This window comes from Pocillopora verrucosa, chromosome 2 (genome assembly GCF_036669915.1).
Source record: "Pocillopora verrucosa isolate sample1 chromosome 2, ASM3666991v2, whole genome shotgun sequence".
NCBI lineage: Eukaryota > Metazoa > Cnidaria > Anthozoa > Scleractinia > Pocilloporidae > Pocillopora > Pocillopora verrucosa.
The window spans coordinates 5,464,921-5,482,654 of record NC_089313.1 but is presented as its reverse complement, the minus strand read 5'-3'; the positions used below and the strand labels follow the sequence as shown (position 1 = coordinate 5,482,654).

At 39.6% G+C, this 17,734-nt stretch overlaps 1 protein-coding gene across 1 annotated transcript; it reads right to left on the bottom strand.

Moving 5' to 3' along the window:
• Positions 1-5,871: 5,871 nt before the first annotated feature.
• LOC136279095 (ATP-binding cassette sub-family C member 4-like) lies at positions 5,872-17,543 on the bottom strand. Its single transcript, XM_066162527.1, has 7 exons — positions 17,439-17,543; positions 12,582-13,114; positions 11,704-12,086; positions 9,734-11,082; positions 8,593-9,163; positions 7,174-7,310; positions 5,872-6,740 (listed from the first exon to the last, which is right to left on the bottom strand). Exons 2-7 carry the CDS (start codon positions 13,110-13,112, stop codon positions 5,872-5,874), a joined length of 3,840 nt encoding a protein of 1,279 aa, XP_066018624.1. The 5' UTR covers positions 13,113-13,114; positions 17,439-17,543.
• Between the last annotated feature and the right edge of the window lie 191 nt (positions 17,544-17,734).

The window sequence follows — 17,734 nt, the reverse complement described above, 5'->3', positions numbered from 1 at the left end:
TAAATTACCTAATAGATGTGAGGCTGAGTAAGCAAATAATTAGCAACATGCGTTTTGAGCGGGAAATCAAAATAGTTGAGCTTGTATTTGAACAGCAATTCTCAGTATTTTGCAACTTTTAATTAGCTCGCAAAGCAACACACCGGCAGAACTAAAGCTTTATCAACCGCAGGAAATTGTTATAATTTAAGTTTGTGGAGAAAAGGTTTCCAGAAAACAGACTAAAAAGGGGTCATCAACAAAGAGAAGCGAACCACGAAGGATCCGAGAAAGAAGAGGAGGTAAGTCGTGTCTTATCTGGGTTTTCTCTTACGCTAAGGCCCAGAAAAATTCAAACCTTGTTTTTCCCAATCTTCGTTTGATACTAGCTTCATTGTATAATTCAAATCACGTTTCGGTAAAACAATGACTTTTACATTCACCGCTGTAAAACCCTTGCGTCGGTTCATCGCTCGAATAAAAATTCAAAGTGTTTGCATTCTTAAAATTATTTCTTGTCCTACCTTTTGGAATGTTTAATACAGTCGTGGTCTTTAGGGAAGATAAGTTATCTTAAGGATAATTTCTTTCCTGGAAAGTTTTAAAATGATAGCGAACGGCGTGAGCAAGTTTCCATCATTCTCTGTTCAGCTAGCTGTCGCATGGTTTACATTATTCATTTATTATTTATTATAACAATTTATTATTATTTATTTTATATACTCTTAATTTATTATTAATCTATATTAATCTTATTAATCTATACTCTTAATTTATTATTTATTATTATTATTATAATTATTTATTATTATCATTATTCAAATCGGGCTCTGTTAAAAATGTTTTGTTTTACCCTAAGAACGAAGTAATAGTCTTTCCCAAAATTGAAATAATGAACGAGATTGAGTCAGCGATGTTCATGATTCTCATGTGAGAACCCGTCAAACATCTGAGAACTAAATTACCGAGCGCAAATATGTGGTGCAAACAAACTTACGATTAAAATGGAGTTAATCCTACTGCAGGAGAAGTGAACTTCATTGTTTGCTCATGGTACTTTTCAGTGCTATGTATTCATGCTTTCTACTCGATTTGTTCAAAGTTCAAGAAATGCTCTGTCTCACAAAACATGGCGCCACTTTATCTTCGCTCGACATCTCAAGCAGTACTTAATGCTCGGGTTATGATGAACATGCTTGCGATACGATAATTTTTTCCTAATGCTGGAAACTGAAGAATCAATCTCTGAAATTGATAGTCATCACATTTTTCAAGAAGCGTCCGAGTTGTGATCGTGTAATTAAACGGGGTCCTGGCAATTTGAACTCACAAGTGCGCAGGTAATCACATGGTTAGCGTAAATAATTGTTATTTACAGTTGTCGAATTTGAGTTTTTGAGAGTCCTTTTCTGTAACCTTCATGGATATTTTCTGTTGAATTCCTTGAGGTACAATCTCCGAGTTTCATACGTGATTATGAACGATAAGTTCGTATCGGCATCATAATTTTAGGGAGTTTTGTTCACACATTATCAGTTTACAATTCGTTAACCATTTCCGAAACCTGCTTGGATATTTGCTTTTGAATTAATTGAGTCACACTCTCGGAATTTCATCAGTAATTAAGAAAGACAGATCCGTATATGTAACACAGGTGAAGCGCATTTTAAAATTTCCATAAGATTTTGGCAAACTATATATACTTAATTTCGTAAAAAAGGCTGCGGTTATTCATCGTGGTGAATAACAATAAAAGCTAATTAGTTTTCCGTTTGTCTCACGATGTAGTCACGTGTGATGTAGATCGCGACGTTCGACTCCTACTGATACTGCTAGTCTTCTTCAGGCGATGAGGTCGATTGGTCATGCGTGATCTTATAAAGCATGATGCTCTGCTGTGATTAGCTGTTTTTTTCAACTGCTCTGATTGGTGCATTTCGGACCTTGCTGTTTCACACGTACTTCCAGTATAACGGATTCATTTGCGAGCAAAAAGACGGCGCCACCTTAGGGAGTCCGGTTTCCACTGTTTTCATCCATGTAAAGAGATATTAAACATTTCTTACACTAAAATCTGAATCATGACGTCAACTTAATTTCAATGAGTTTGAAACTTCATTGTACATAAGAACACTTTACTGGAGTATGTTACATTTATTTGCTGTCTTTCTGGTACATATGATTACATAACCCTTTAACTTTCAAGATTTCATGAGTAATTCTCTTTACTGTCTGCCATACAATTTATGTGATTAAGAAAGATGTTTTTTCGTCTTGTCACTAGCGTGGGACAAAGAAGAAATTCTGAGTCCCCATGAAGAATCGAACCTCAGACTTTCGGATTTGCGCAGCGATGCTCTACCACTGTGCCACAGAGACTCTACGGTGGGCTAGGTCTATTACGAAGTTCATATGACACGCGTCCTGCATAATGCTAGGATCAGCAATGTCCATAGCGTACTATTTTTAGATAGAAATAGTAGAGTAAGTTATGAGCTCGGTAATGAATTAAGAAAGATGATTTTTCGTCTTGTCACGAGCGTGGGACAAAGAAACAATTCTGAGTCCCCATGAGGAAATTGGGGGTGCGGCTTATCTGCGGGAACATTTGAAAAAGGTGTCCGATGTTCGCGTCCGATCTAATGCCTGGTTACTAAGCTTCGACTGTTGCGCCCATGTTCTTGTTGTAATGCAAAATTCTATGGAAAAACTGTGTTGAATGAAAAAATTCCTATCAAAAAATATCAGATAAAGATCAATCATATGTCAAAGTTGGTAGAAACGACGTTCATTATATTAAATTTCTAAAATTGTGGGTAAGACTTGAAGTGTTTTCCGTTGCAATGTTGATGGTGAGTTCACGTTCGATGAACAGTGGATGAAGAAGACTTCTTAAGACTCGACTTTGGATTTCTTTTGATTTCTTTTAAAAGACTTTTTTCCAAAATTTGAACTGCTAAATTCAGGGTGCGGCTTATCTGCGGGGCTTTACGGTAATTAGATTTTGGATTCTACATTCAAACTGGGTGAGATTATGTCATGCTTCATTATGGTTTGTTTACATGGAAAGGTAATTGTTATTATGGCTTCACAGATGTTTTGATTGCCGTCGCAATTAACATTCGTAACAAAGTTTTATTTAACATAGAATATTTTAAGAACTTTCTTCCTTTCTCTTCAATACCATTTACTATTTCTGGAGCACAATTCAAGGAAGCAGGTTATTCAAAATATATAACTTTTAATTCAGGTAATTATTTGATTATGTCAGTAACATTTGATGTTTTACATGTAACAGGATGATCAAGCTGACGATAGCCTCCAAAAGAAGTGAACTCCACTGTGACAATTAGGTGACTAATTTGGAAACTTGAGCACTTTATAAATACGTCTTTGGCTTGCAATTCTGATGATTACAGTTTGCTGAGGTAATTGAAATGTCAGTCCCCAAGCAGGAACTTTCTTGACCTCAGTACTATGAGATAACTTTAGAAAAATGCATTCGTGTCAGTAGAACTATTGTAAGTATAGTACTACCTACTGACAAAAATTAACGATTTCCTGTAAGCATGAACATTTGAGAGAAGTTATGGTGGTAATTGACCCTTTCTTTGCTAGGATGCATAGGGCGTGATGATTGTAAAGGATATCTTTTAGCTTTCAAACTTTCAACTTTGCATTAATTGTAACTGTTTGCCATATCTATTTCTCTGTTCCTTAAGCCCTCGAAGTTGGAGCAAGTGATAACCTGACTTCTTTTGTTTGGAATTGTGTGATTACATCATTTTGCTGTGTAAGTTACCACTTTGTAACATGTAATATTATTATTTAGATTGCATTAAATACTCTCGCTCAAGCTTTTATTAATGCATTCTGTTTCTTTCCAATGCTCATACCCAAACTAAACACTAATATAAGGAATTAGTCACAAGATATGTGAGTTTTAAAGGGTGGAAATCTGGAGAAGCAAGGATCCTCCTTTAATTAGGACTGAAATTAATGGGGGCCCTGTTATTATGATTCATGTTTCTACTTTGACCTGCCTCCTCCCCCGTAATGTTTAGGGCACATAGATGAAGAGAACATTTTTTGTATTTTAACGCATGAAAGTTAAATTAATTGGCGTCCACATAATGCACAAAGCAAGAATATGTACGCCTCAGCTTTATAGTTTAAAAAATAAAAACAAGAGGGCTGTGCAGACCATATCTTATCCATAACATAGTCACTATCGGTTTCATTCACTCTCACTTTCCACTGAGCTTGTGGAAAGATGATAACCTCAGTATATCTTTGAATGAAAGAAGGAAAGCCTGCCCTCTTACCACAGATAGTTCTTTTGCGCATTATCAGTACAAACCTGGTCTAATTTGTACACGAAGGTGATTGTTCTAGGTAGGTTAACCTTATGAATTGGTTGTGAAAATTTCTTGAACCTGTCGTCCTATTACTTTTTTTTTATTCAATTTTACCTCACTAACCTAAACTGGATAAATAGAAACTTGAAATTTATTTTTTATGCTTTTGAGGTGTGCATCAAAATTTCGAAGGCTCAAACACGAGTTGAAAATTACTTCTCTTTTCAATTTTCTACGCTGAACAGAGGAGGCTGAAACGTTAGGGAAAAACGATGGGGTAAGCAGTCATACCTGGCAACTTCAAGAGAAGATATGAGAGAAGCCCGTACGATTCAGCCGTGGTGTTTTACTGACTCACTGTCCTCACTCTTCAATCGACCAATCGTCTTAACGTAAAGCAGTTTAGCGTCGTTTCTTTCGATTTTGGCTCAATTTCCCAAACCGAAGTTGCTGACATCATACACTTCATCTGAAGAAGAAAACATTCCCTAATCTTCGAAAATTTGCTCAAAACATCAGGAATGAAAGAAAAGACCTAAGCTGTTTGAAGATACCGCTGACTAGCATGCGTGTTGATCGCCTTGCAAGTTGTGAGAACATCATCCCCATGTTCCAGACTTCGTCAATGGTTCCCCCGTCCCCAACCCCCGGACTGGTCCCTATTTTCCCTAGAAGAAACTCTTCTACAGCCAGTGCTAAGGAGTTTTATTACAGTTTTTACTCAGAATAATGAAGGGCTGGAAAATAAATTGACGAGAGCTCCGCTTTTAGGCTTGGCTAAATCTATATATTAGAGTTATTGTTTATCTTATATGGACTTTAAAAAATCTGTGCCGCATCACGTAGACCTGCATCTCCTCTCATTCTTTCCCTAACGTGAATGCTGACATGCTCATCCGAGGAGATCTAAATTTATACCCAAAGTGAATGTTAACATGACAACCTGTTACTCTCTGATATCGGACCCTAAATCTGGACATAGCTAGGCTGCTAAACAGTTTCCTATTTCTGAATAAACTGTTATCTTGTTTCTTGTGCGCATTGTGTTGGGTGGTAAGTGGCGCTCGTAAGTCGTTCCCGGGGCATCTCCATTGGTCTTTTAATTATGATCAGTTGGGGGACAGACGGATAAGTGACGTCCACATGAAAAAAAAATTAGCTTTGTCTATTACATAAAACAAATGTAATCTATGCCACGGTGGGTCTGTTCATTAATATATCACAGAGGACGTCATAAAGCAGTTGGAACATCAGTGACACGCCTGCGCCTAGTGTACCGTTTTGCTGTTCTTACCACATTATGACTTCGTCTGTGATCTAATACTAAACAGAACCAGGGAAAATTGGACGATGCGTGACACCGCGAAACATGACAGCGAGAGAGATTTTAAAGATGCATAAGAGTATAAAGGAGCCAAAGCCGAACAATAACATCAAATGCCAGCTCTAGAAAAGATTATAAACTGTAAATTTTTTTAGCTCTGCAGGATCAGACCTGCGTGACATTCGAGGTATTTCAACCTACGATCGCATCTCACTTAATGTTCATTATTGAGTCAAAATTGTCAAACCCTTTAACTTTTCCATCTTTCAAGACCAAAATCTTCTCGCAGTCTTTTATCGTGTTCAAACGGTGAGCTATAGTGATGACAGTCGACGCCTTCAGTTTGTCCCGCACTACATTCCAAATCGTCTGCTCTGTGTCTGGGTCAACATGCGCAGTTGGCTCGTCCAAGACGACGATTTTACTTCGCTGTAGCAGCACACGAGCCAAGCAAATTAACTGCCGCTCTCCAACACTCACATTAGCACCATGTTCCAGCAGTTCGTGATCCAGCTTGGCCTCAAGCCTCCCGACAAAATCTTTCAGTTGCACATCCTCTAAAGCCTGCCATAATTCAGCGTCTCGAAACTTGTCTAAAATATCGAGATTTTTCCTTAAAGATCCGCTAAAAAGAACAGGACTTTGGCCAAGAACTGAGATACCTCGTCGAGCTTGTTGGAGGCCTATCTCTTTAATTGGAACGTCGTCGATGACTATCTCTCCATCAGCATCAGGCATGCGCATGAGAGCTGCTACAAAAGATGACTTCCCAGCTCCCGTACGGCCGGCAACTCCAATCTTTGCTCCTCCTTTGATGCTAAGATTGATGTTTTTCAGCACTTGAGGTCCCATCGGATAGTACGTCAATGATACATCTCTCAACACAATACTTCCTCTCCGAGGCCAGTCTTTTGGCGGTGTTCGTTCTTCTTCGTATCCAGGCTCCTGATCGAGTTGGGTGTAGGTCATAACTCGCTCAACTGACGTCATGTAGTTTTCAACTTCAGACGTTTTTCTAACAGCGTATTGAGTCGCGTTCAGAGTTTGGATGACGTAAACAAGAGCGAGACCAGCGTAAGCTGAAAAGAAAATTAGAACTTAAGTCTATAAATTCCGGACCTGTTTTTTCTCGATAACTCAAAACATATAACGAAAGCTTTACAAGGCTAGGTTACCTAGCCTTGTCCAGGCAGTCACTTAATGGGAAGTACCAAATAAGGCATCTTTTTTACGTCGTTGTTTTGACTCCAAGCTAAGTAGGTGCAGAGGAGTTATCAGCACAAGTTTCCTGTTTTGAATCATAGAAGACGCTTGAAAGTTTGCTCTGCACTTAAGCCACCCGAGTTGACTCTCACGTTTCTGCCGTGTTTAGAAACCACCCGTTCATGAGAGAGCACGTATAGTCACACTTATTTTATTATTCAGTTTTTCATGCTGTGTTAATACACGACTATACAGATTCTTACTTTACATAAAAAGACTCAAAAATGTTACTAAGAATCTTGAGCTTACCGGCATCTTGAGATACCAAGATTGCAGCCACAGCAAATGCACCGACTAACAAGGAAGCGAGACAATCCAGACGTGTACCGAGCCACCTACCGCTGGCCATCACCATAACATACGCCTGATTATGAACATCTTGATATCTGAGGGGACAAGTTTTTATCACAATAAGTTTTAATAATGGAGTGATTTTTTAGTTGACTGTCAAAAATAAACCGAGTAGTATCGGCTTGATAATTACTTCGATTGGTGATTGGTCCGGCAAACTTGCGCAAAATCAACCGCCTATTGGTCGAACGCGTTTGTCAGCGTTTAGTGCCGTTTCCTTGTTTTTGAGTTAAGTCCTCTGTCACTACTTGTGATCTTTTCTTTTGTTTTGATTGGCTTGTTATTATAAAATAATATTTTCCTTACGACAATCACTCCAAAAAAATCTCAAAGACATTACATCGGGTCTGTACACTGAAGTGAGACCAGTGTCTCCTTTGGCCTGACAATGTAACGGAGCCCTTCAATAAATTTCGCCCGACACCCCTTCCCCTCAAAAAGATGTTACTCTCCAAGGAACATCCGTAAGCTTCTTGCTAAGTATCCGAAAGATCATTTCCGTAACCACATCTCATTCTTTGGTATGCTCCATTCGTCCAGATGAAGTGAGAGCCGCTAGAGCCGAGTTTCTTGACGATATGGATACTTTTCCATTAAAAATAGTAAATTCGCCAAAAACAGACCAGTTCTTAATTGTTCACTATCACAACTCCATCTTGTATGCTAAGTATAACATTTATCAGAAGGAGAAGACGAGTGCCACTCGTCTGTATCTCCTGTTAATTATAATGGTAATAGGACTGAGTGGAGTTCAATTCGGCCAGTAATCATACGAGTGATTAACAAAAGGGGACGACTGCGAGGCGGGAGTCTGACTTTTTTAATCACGAGTATTATTAAAGGCAGAATTGCACGACATGACGTTCTCTTACCAATTGATCAAAACTGTGACAAAATTAGAAAAAGAAACTAACATCGCTTATACGTTTCATACATTTGTTATAGTTTCGACTAATTGTGAAATTTCTACGTCACGCGATCTTGTTGATTGACGGTTCATATTATGCGACTGTTGAAACCCTATCAGAAGGATGAAAACCGCACAGAACAATTACTGTAGTCTCACAACTGGTAATACCCCTCGTGCCTCTTTCGGATAGCTTCGTTTCGCTACCGTGCCTCGTACCGAAAGGTCCACTTGCTGACCAGTGTCTCAGCACGTACCAGATAGGATTACAAAAGACACGTGATGCCATTTTGCGTATTGCCGGCAAATTTAAAGAAATAGCTCACAGAAAACGAGCGACTATAAGTCACTATTGACCTGTGCATTTATCGGCTCTGGCACCACAAACTTAATCAATGTCTTTGACATACCTGTAGAGTGCATCCACAAAATCTGTCTGTCTTCCTCTCGTACGAATCGTGTCCAGTCCTATCAGGGTCTCCGAAAAATGAGCGAACACTGGGCTTCGGGATATCGACTCTAACCTCTTTAGTTCTCTGGCAGTCTTCAAGTAATAATTGGATAGAAAACCGACCAACATGGAAATTGGAACAACAAGAAACATCAGCCAAACATTTGTGACAACTGTTACCAGAATTTGGCCAAATATCACCAAGAGCATCTGCATTGCCGCCAGGAATGTTTTGGGCAACATCTCATCTACGCAGCCAATATCATTGGAGAAACGATTTAGGATTCTTCCCACTGGATTAGAATCAAAGAACAGGACAGGTGCTTGTAAAATGGCCACAACCATTTTATCGTGAAGATGTTCGGCGCACTTCAGACAAACAAGGAAGAATCCGTAAGCCCGAACAATAGTAAATATAAAACACGCGCCAACCAGACAGGCGAAGACAGATAGATAAGTCTTGTTCTTCTGATCCTCTTGGTTTAGCCTTGCAAGAAACGAAAGCCACAAGTCGGGAGCAACTATGATGGCTGAAAGAAATACCATTAAAATGCAGTGGTTGAAATGTACTTTTGTATGATCGCTCAGTCGAACATTGTAAGATTTATTGGGCCTAGACACAACTCGCCTGGATTACCTTCTACCGTTAACGTCTTGGAGATGTTTATGCAAGCACCACAACGTCACAGAATATATGAGGCAGTCAACCATGTCACACATAAATATTATTAAAAAACTGCTTTTGGTCTCAGAAAGTTAGTCTGTAGAGCGAGTGGTTATTCGACCTTTTCATGCAAGCGGAGGCAAGTGTAAGGCAAACGCGAGGAGAAAAACACCAGCTCTTCCTTTCGCGCGTAACTCGCCATTCACTCGCGCTTGCCTCGCGCTTGTACGAGCAAGTGAGATATCGGGAACATGGTCAGAAGTTTGCGCAGTGTCTCTCAATGCTACCTGCTAATCTAAAAAGAACTTTTATTCTTGGTTAAAAGCATAGCCATTGTGAAACGATTTGCACGAAACAGAATAAAAGAATAGAAGAAACGAAATATAGAAACAAGGTCTGACCCAAGGTTTGTAGCTAAGTCTAACAATAAGTTTACCTTGAGTAATGAGACTTAAACCAACCATTCCAGTTAGCATCAAAGGATGTGCTCCACTTCTGAAATAGTCCCAATAAAGCTTGGATGTCACAACTCCGATTGAACGATCCTCCCTTGCTATCTTCAAACTCTTCGCTTCATTGGGCAGAGAATGTATTTTCTGGCACTTTTCAGCATCATTGTCTTCCTCTTTATCTTCCCAGCAGAACGGCTCAGATGAGTCCGTTTTGTCCTTCAGAGCTGCTTTATAGAGCGGGTCAACAGTTGAATTGATTACACCTTTTTTTTGCAGCTCAGTAAAGCGTCCCTTGTCGAGGACACGTCCTTTGTACAACACAATCACTTCATCAGCGTTTTCCATGTGCTGTTGCTGATGAGAGGCAAACAGAACGATTTTATCGCCCAGTAGATCTTTGATGCACTTGTTAAAGATGTGTTGGCCAACTTTAACATCGACAGCACTCAGTGGATCATCCAGTAGATAAATATCTCCGTCAGAATAAACTGCGCGAGCTAAACTTACTCTCGCCTGTTGTCCTCCACTCAGAACCTCTCCGCGTTCTCCAACGACTGTTTGGTCACCATCAGGTAACCGCTGAAAGTCTTCTTTCAGAGCACAGACGTCGATTATTCTTTCGTACTTGGACTCCTTGTAGGGTTGACCAAACAGAATGTTTTCTTTTATCGTTCCCGAGAACACCCAAGCAGTCTGAGGCAAGTAAATGACAGACCCTTGATAATCAATCGTCCCACTGGTGTTCCAAATTTCACCAGCGATCGCTGAGAGCAGAGTAGACTTACCACTTCCAACCGGTCCGGTGATGACTGTTAAACTCTTTGAAGGTGCAAAGAAGTTGATATCCTCAAGAATAAATTCCTCTTCATGATGCGTTTTTGCGTAGCTTAAATTTGACACACATAATATAGTAGGCCCTAATTCTCTTGATTCACGAGAGAGGGAAACTTTCTCCGTATTTTCCTCTTCTTTTTTCAAGTAACTGCCACTTAGGTAAGTTGCGGTACTTTTCGCTTTTTGTTGAGGCTCGTTGCTTAAATCACTCTCCGAGGCTTGCAACAGATTTTCCAGAAGAAGGAATTCTTCGATTCTTCCGAGCGAAACGTAGGCGTCATACGTTACCATTAATCCTGATGTCATATTCAACATACCACTAAATTTTATAACACCCATAAACGACAGCAGCATGAAAACATTGGCGGGCGTGAGGGTCTGGCCTGTAAGCACCATAATAATTACTGACACCAGAGTGGCCAGTGGCGTTGCACTGTATAACAAGGCATCAATACTTGACTGAATGGCTGTCCTCTTCGAAATGACGCTGATTTCATTTCTGCAGATAAAAGTTGTTTGTGAGTTATGTGGGCATTCTGTCGAACCAATTCGTCCTCTGTGTTCTCTCTAATTTGAAATATAAAGGAGGTGAGCGGGCAGCAAGCGCACCCTTCCTCATCGTTTACTTCTTTGTGAAAGTGCGTCTTTTGCGAACCCACGACAGTGTATGAAAAATAATACCAAATGAAGTCAAGTTAGACTCAATGAGATGTTCTACCTATGATAATGAACGATTATGCTCCGAAGTGGAGGTGATAACCACCCTTTTTCACCGACACTGAAGTAAAAACGATTACAACATTTTCGGATGCAAATCCCGAACGAGTCGCTCGAAGATGAATTGCAAAGGATATTCGGAGTTTGAGTAGCCAATCAGAGTGCACTTTTAACACTTTCTACTCAGTAGATACTGATATTTATTGACTAACCGGCCAGTCCTATGGTTATGAAATGGGTTACATGAGACATTTTGTTTTTGTTTGAACTGCTTAGCTAATAAAGCTCTCAGTGGAGACAAAACATATTTGTGGATTTTGAATAATTTAGGTCAACAATCAAGGGGATGAATAAAGATAGTTGTTTTAGCCTACTACTGATGAAAACTGACAATTTATCTTACCTTCTTACATGTTTTATCTTTCGTCTATATTCGTCCTCCCACGCATGCGTTTTGACCGCGCGGATCCCGGAAACTACTTGATTCATTAGGGAGATTCGCTGATCGGACACTGTAGCTGTGCGCAAGCGCAGCTTAGCATTAACATTGGACAAAACGGCAAAGTACGGCATAAGAACACACAGAAGGAACACACCCATAACAGCCTGCCAGCCAATCAAATTGTAGATAAGGAATATTGTCCCTAAATAAGCAGGGACTGCGAAAACGGCTGCGACAAAAAACTTGACTGTCTCTTCTTCCATTCTTTTAACATCATTGGATATCAGGTCGAGTAAACGTCCTGCAGTGAATTTCAGTAACGTCTGCTTGCTGAGTAGAAGTGTCTGAAAGAGAGTACAGATTAGACATTAGAGAAGTATGTTCCATAAACCATATGATTTTAATCTACGGCATTAAGACATCCGTTCCTACGTTTCGAGACGAGAGTAAACAAACCTTCACCAAATTATCTTTAAATGTGAAAAAGAGCCACAACTAAGGCGCCATTTTGAATCTCGCTAAGAAGCGTGGCCTTATGCGTTAAGGTTTTTGTAGCCTACTTCCCCGTTAACTGCAGGCTACATAACTGTTTGTTTCTTCGATTCTTTTTTTTGGTAAGCGGGATTGCTTGCTCTCGCAGAAGCACCAGCAATGATGTTCAATTACCCTCTCCTTCAGGGTCTCCATATGGCATAAGCTGATTACAATCGATCAGATTTCTGGAAAAATTATTTCTGGATCGGATAGATAAAGGTGTTTTTTCGGCTTAGTTTGGGGTGTTTAGGGTATTATATGAGTCTATCACAAGTGCATAGAATACTCTTTAGGATCGTTCCTACCTTTTGGTACACCAGTCCCCTCAGGGCGCTTCCTATTTTGATTCCCAATATTTCACATCTGTAGCTATCCTGGTGCATACCAAGACCACCGATCAAACCATTGAGACACATAGCTAATGCGCAGGCGTAGAGCCGATAAGTATTCTCTGCCTCAGTTGACATAAGCTTAGAAACAAGATACCCGAGGAACAGTGGAAAGAGAAGGCGAGAAGTTGTGCACAATATATTCCCCATCAAAATGATGATAACATCCTTGGCAGAAAGCATATAAAACACGCTTTTCCAAAGTTTGGGCCTTTTCCCATTCATCTTGCAATGATGTTTCTCGCTTTCCCAGCTTTTTCGAAGCTTGTCGGTGACAAAACGGCCAGAGTTCTCGTCTGACAAGGGTAAAAAGTCATTTTGATCCAAAGGTCTTTGACTGCCCTTTTTAAGGACTTCGTTCATCCAACGAAAAAAAAGTGAAGATACAAAACTGACTTTTTCATCTTTATCACCAGAGATTTTCATGTAACCGCTTTTTGGTTCCATCACTTGAGACATACAAAATACATAGCCATTATTAGCATGTTAAACGCAATGCCCAAATGTCTGTGCATGTTGTTCTAGGATTTCAGAATCAACTTGCCCCCTAAGAGTTGTAAACTTACATAAAATCCAATAATAGCTTAAAACAAAATGGTAAATAACCGTCATTGATAAGCTTTGTGCTCGAAGAGTGTCGAGTTTCCTTTCTCTACTTTTTATGAACGTTTAATTTTCTTGGCATAGTTTGCGTGACAGCGGTTGCTACTCTTGTTTTTGTTTAAAATTTTGCGCGGGATATTTGCGCGCGGCCGGCTAAAATTGATCCCCTTGCTTGGGTGAGCCTGTTGAGTTCCAGGCTCCCTCTAGATAGAAACCAAAGAACAGGAAAACATTATCTTACAATTATTTGAGGAAGCAGCGTGCAACCAACTTTTCATTTGGAATGGAGTTTCCACAATTTTTCACTATTCCGCTTTCCTTCTTGTCTCCCATAAGCAAGAACTTGGCGCACACATGACAAACTATTACTCATAAAAATAAATCAAATTTTTTTACTTTCATTTCACGTCCACTGAGGCGTAAAATAAAATTTCATAAGCGAGAAAACGTCATTTTTTTCTCAAGCTGAAAATAACCGCATAATACTGTAAAATTGGATACTTATCGAAGTCGATTGCGTGATAGGTCATGAATGAATTTGTCAGTGTCTCGCGAAATGAAACAGTCGAAATTCTGGAGTTCGTATTCGTATTTTAAAACGAGAGGATCACAAAATTTCCCGAGAGCCCTCTCTTCACCACGCTGAGTGGAAGGGGACTTGTTTTGAAAGTTTTGAAATGCATTTTCAAGTAGATTTTAAGACCCTGGGGACAGAAAACAAGTTGAAAACGGACTAACTTCCCTGCAGCCGGACACGGTCTCCAGAAACGTAAGTACTAAAACATGGAATGACCTACCTAAAACCACTTACAACCGCATAAAACCACCTACAGCTAACTAAAACAACTTAAAAACCACCTACAATCAATGATTTTTGAAAATACTTGAGCCTGCGACCCTCTTGAGACATTGACTGGTCAGCAGCCGCCTTCTATCAAAGGAACAGCGCTCCTTTCCAGAAGCTTTTTTCGCGCGTCAAAAAAAAAGACTAACCAAAACCGGAAAACGCGCATGAAAAGCCTATGGCACCTAGGGTAAACAAAGAACAAAAATCGGAATAGTAATAGTAAAATAGTATTTGGTAGGTGGTTGTAGGTGGTTTCAGGTGCTTTTAGGTGATGTTAGGTGTTGTGGGTGGTTTTGATGGATCTAGGTCATTCCATGTTTCAATAACGACCTCTCAAGAAGACGAAATGCCCAGAAGTCAGAATTTTTCACGAAATTTCCACCGAAATATCAGATGATTGCTTAGAACTGTTAAGCGATTCAAAAAATTAACTTGCTCTTTTAGTGGAAAAATACTTCGAGCTTGTAATGTTGCTGGGTTGTCGACGCTTCTGATCAGACTGCCGGGCACGGTCACGTAAACGCTAAATGTCCGGCAGTCAGAAATTTTCTCCAAAGTGCCACTAAATGATTCCTTGAAACCTCTAAAGAGAATCAGAGTGTTTGTTTAGAAATGTCATGCGATTTCAAAAATTCTCCGAGCTAGTGGAAAAGCTAACATCAATGCTCTTTCAATTTTTTGGCGGTTTAACGAAGCTCTTGGTAAAAACATGATCAAGGTCCGTTCAAATCTGTCTGCCGCCGTTGACGACCGTTATAGTGTGAGCGGAAAACATTCGTTCCTCTTTTTTCTTGGCTAGAAATAATTTGGAGACGTTGTCTGGAAATTTTTTCCAATGAAGAATGGACCGCAGCATGACTTAAATTAATAGTTCATATCGAAATTTTCGACTTCAGTTGTTATCTGAATAGTGCCGCGCCATAGATTCTTTCGTTCTAATAAGTTTGACAAATCATTCGTTAAAAGTCTGAAGTCCTGTTCAAAGTTTTCTATGAGTATAGTAAACTGGACCTTAATTTCAATCGCACTAAACTTGACTTGCACTGATTCTGGACTCCCACGCATAAAAATAATTTAAAACAAAAATGTAATGTAGCCTCTAGAGGCTACCTCTAGAGCCTCTAGAGGTATCACTGCTTTCCGTGGGAGCGATTATAACTCACCCTCCGCTTTTCCTAAGGTTTCCCTGTCATACCGTAGATATCATTGTACTCCCTTTTGCTGGGATGCACTTTGAGAGTGAAGTTTGGACTTGACACCGTGCGGGCGTCCGTATAAATGAAACACCTCCTCCCTGGTGTTATATTACGCAACCTCATCAAAATTTCCCACTATCTACTAGGTGTTCCGTTGACCTCTATCAGACGTTGAAAAAAGCAGACCTCGAAAACACTGACTTCGAAAACGTAGTCTATGTATTACTCGAAAAGCCCTAAGGCTCTTGGTGCCTCTTCTGTGCTAACAATTTTCTTTGTGTTTTTCCCTCTTTGTGTTTTTCCAATACTTTCATGCGAGCCGTTGGATGGGCAAATGTCGCAGACAGTGACTTAATTTTAAAGAGTGCTGGTTTTCGCTATTGATGGGAACCTGCAAAACAAGACAACAATTTCCCGTGTGTATTTGTCAACAAAATTGTCACAAAAAGGCCTCAAAAGGATAAAAATAGTATTCTGAACGTGGTTTCAGGTGGTTTTAGGTGGTTTTAGATGGATGGAGATTCCATGTTTTGATAACGACCTCTCAAGAAGACGAAATACCCGGCAGTCAGAATTTCTCACAGAATTTCCACCGAAATTAAGGTTCTTTCAAACTTCGTGGGAATATCAGATGATTGGTTAGAATTGTTAAGCGACTCCAAAAATTATCTTGCTCTTTTGGTGGACAAACTCTTCGAGGTTGTTCGGTTGTCGACGCTTCTAAATGCCCGGCAGTCAGAAATTTTCTCCACAGTGCCACTTAATGGTTCCTTGAAACCTCTTAACAGTATCAGAGCGTTTTTTTAGAAATGTCATGCGATTCCAAAAATTTACTTGGTTTTTTAGTAGACAAATTCTCCGAGCTAGTGAAAAAACTAACATCAATGCTCTTTCAATTTTTTGGCGGTTTAACTAAGCTCTTGGTAATTACATGATCAAGGTCCATTCAAATCTGTCTGCCGTCGTTGACGACCGTTGTAGTGTGGGCGGAAAACATTCGTTCCTTTTTTTTTTGGCTAGAAATAATTTGGAAAACGTTGTCTGGAAATTTCTTCCAATGAAGAATGGACCGCAGCATGACTTTAATTAATAGTTCATATTCAAATTTTCGACTTCAGTTTTATATAAATAGTTCCTCGCCATAGATTCTTTTGTTCTAATAAGTTTGACAAATCATTCATTAAAAGTCTGAAGTCCTACTCAAAGTTCTCTGAGAGTATAGTAAACTGGACCTTAATTTCAATCGCACTAAACTTGACTTGCACTGATTCTGGACTCCCACGCATAAAAATAATTTAAAACAAAAATGTTCCTCAAAAGTGACATAAGCCTCTAGAGGTATCACTGCTTTCCGTGGGAGCGATTATAACTCACCCTCCGCTTTTCCTAAGGTTTCCCCGTCATACCGTAGATATCATTGTACTCCCTTTTGCTGGGATGCACTTTGAGAGTGAAGTGTATTCAATTTATAAGCACAGGAAGCAAGCACTTTGAGACCCGTAACTTTAAGCGCTAATTCGTCCCTTTGATAAATGAGTGCGACGATAATTTTCATCATGACGAGGGCTCTTCACTAAACCAAATGTTGATGATGATAAACTTATCATGTTATCTTTTCATGAAACAGGCATCAAAATGCAGCTTGTATACATCCGTAAAACCTTGGCGCAGTAAATTCGCAATTTAAGATACCGTGTCGAACCAGTATTTAGTGGTTACCCACGGGGAATAGCGAGTTTACCGCTCGAAACAGGTTTACCGCTTTAAAACGACAAAAAACGCCATGTTTTGTCATAATAGACCACTTTTTTTACAAAAACTCGCTCAAAAGTTCTACTAGCATTGACTCTGGGAGATAAACGTGGATTTAAAAGTAGTATTCTGAAGGTGAAGGCGCTGTCGTCGACAAAATAACGCAAATTAATGGTGAAATGATCACTATAAATTATTTCGTGGTTCAACACTCAAGCATAGTTTGCTTGAGTGTTGGGAACTGTATGATACTTTAATTATTCTTAATTTGATTGACATTTATAAGTGATTTTCTTCGCTCCGACGAAGGGCTAAAACTCAAAACGTTACTTTAGAATCTCTTTCAGACGGCCAGTAAGTAAAAACATGGCTTACCGTTGATGAGGATACGGAAAGCTTTGCTCCTCAACCGTGCCTTTTACATAAAGGTTCCCTTGCCGGCCATTGCGGCGACATTGGTTTGAGGAAATGAAGAGGAACGATGCTACAGAAAACTCCGTTAGGAAAATAATGGATATCAAACTATTACAGAATAAGCTTCAGATTCAACGTGCTCGTGCTCAGTTGTCAGGACAACTAAATGTGTGACACAAAGCTCGGGGTATAGCAGATAAGTTAGTGTTAACAACTGAGTTGAAAACGTATCGAGTCGCTTTGACGAAGGGCTAACG

Coding starts and splice junctions, on each gene's coding strand:
- LOC136279095 (XM_066162527.1), bottom strand. CDS start 13,112: ATGGAACCAAAAAGCGGTTACATGAAAATCTCTGGTGATAAAGATGAA. Junction 12,087..12,581: donor GGGGACTGGTGTACCAAAAG/GTAGGAACGATC, acceptor ACTCTCTTTCAG/ACACTTCTACTCAGCAAGCA. Junction 11,083..11,703: donor AAGATAAAACATGTAAGAAG/GTAAGATAAATT, acceptor TTTTATCTGCAG/AAATGAAATCAGCGTCATTT.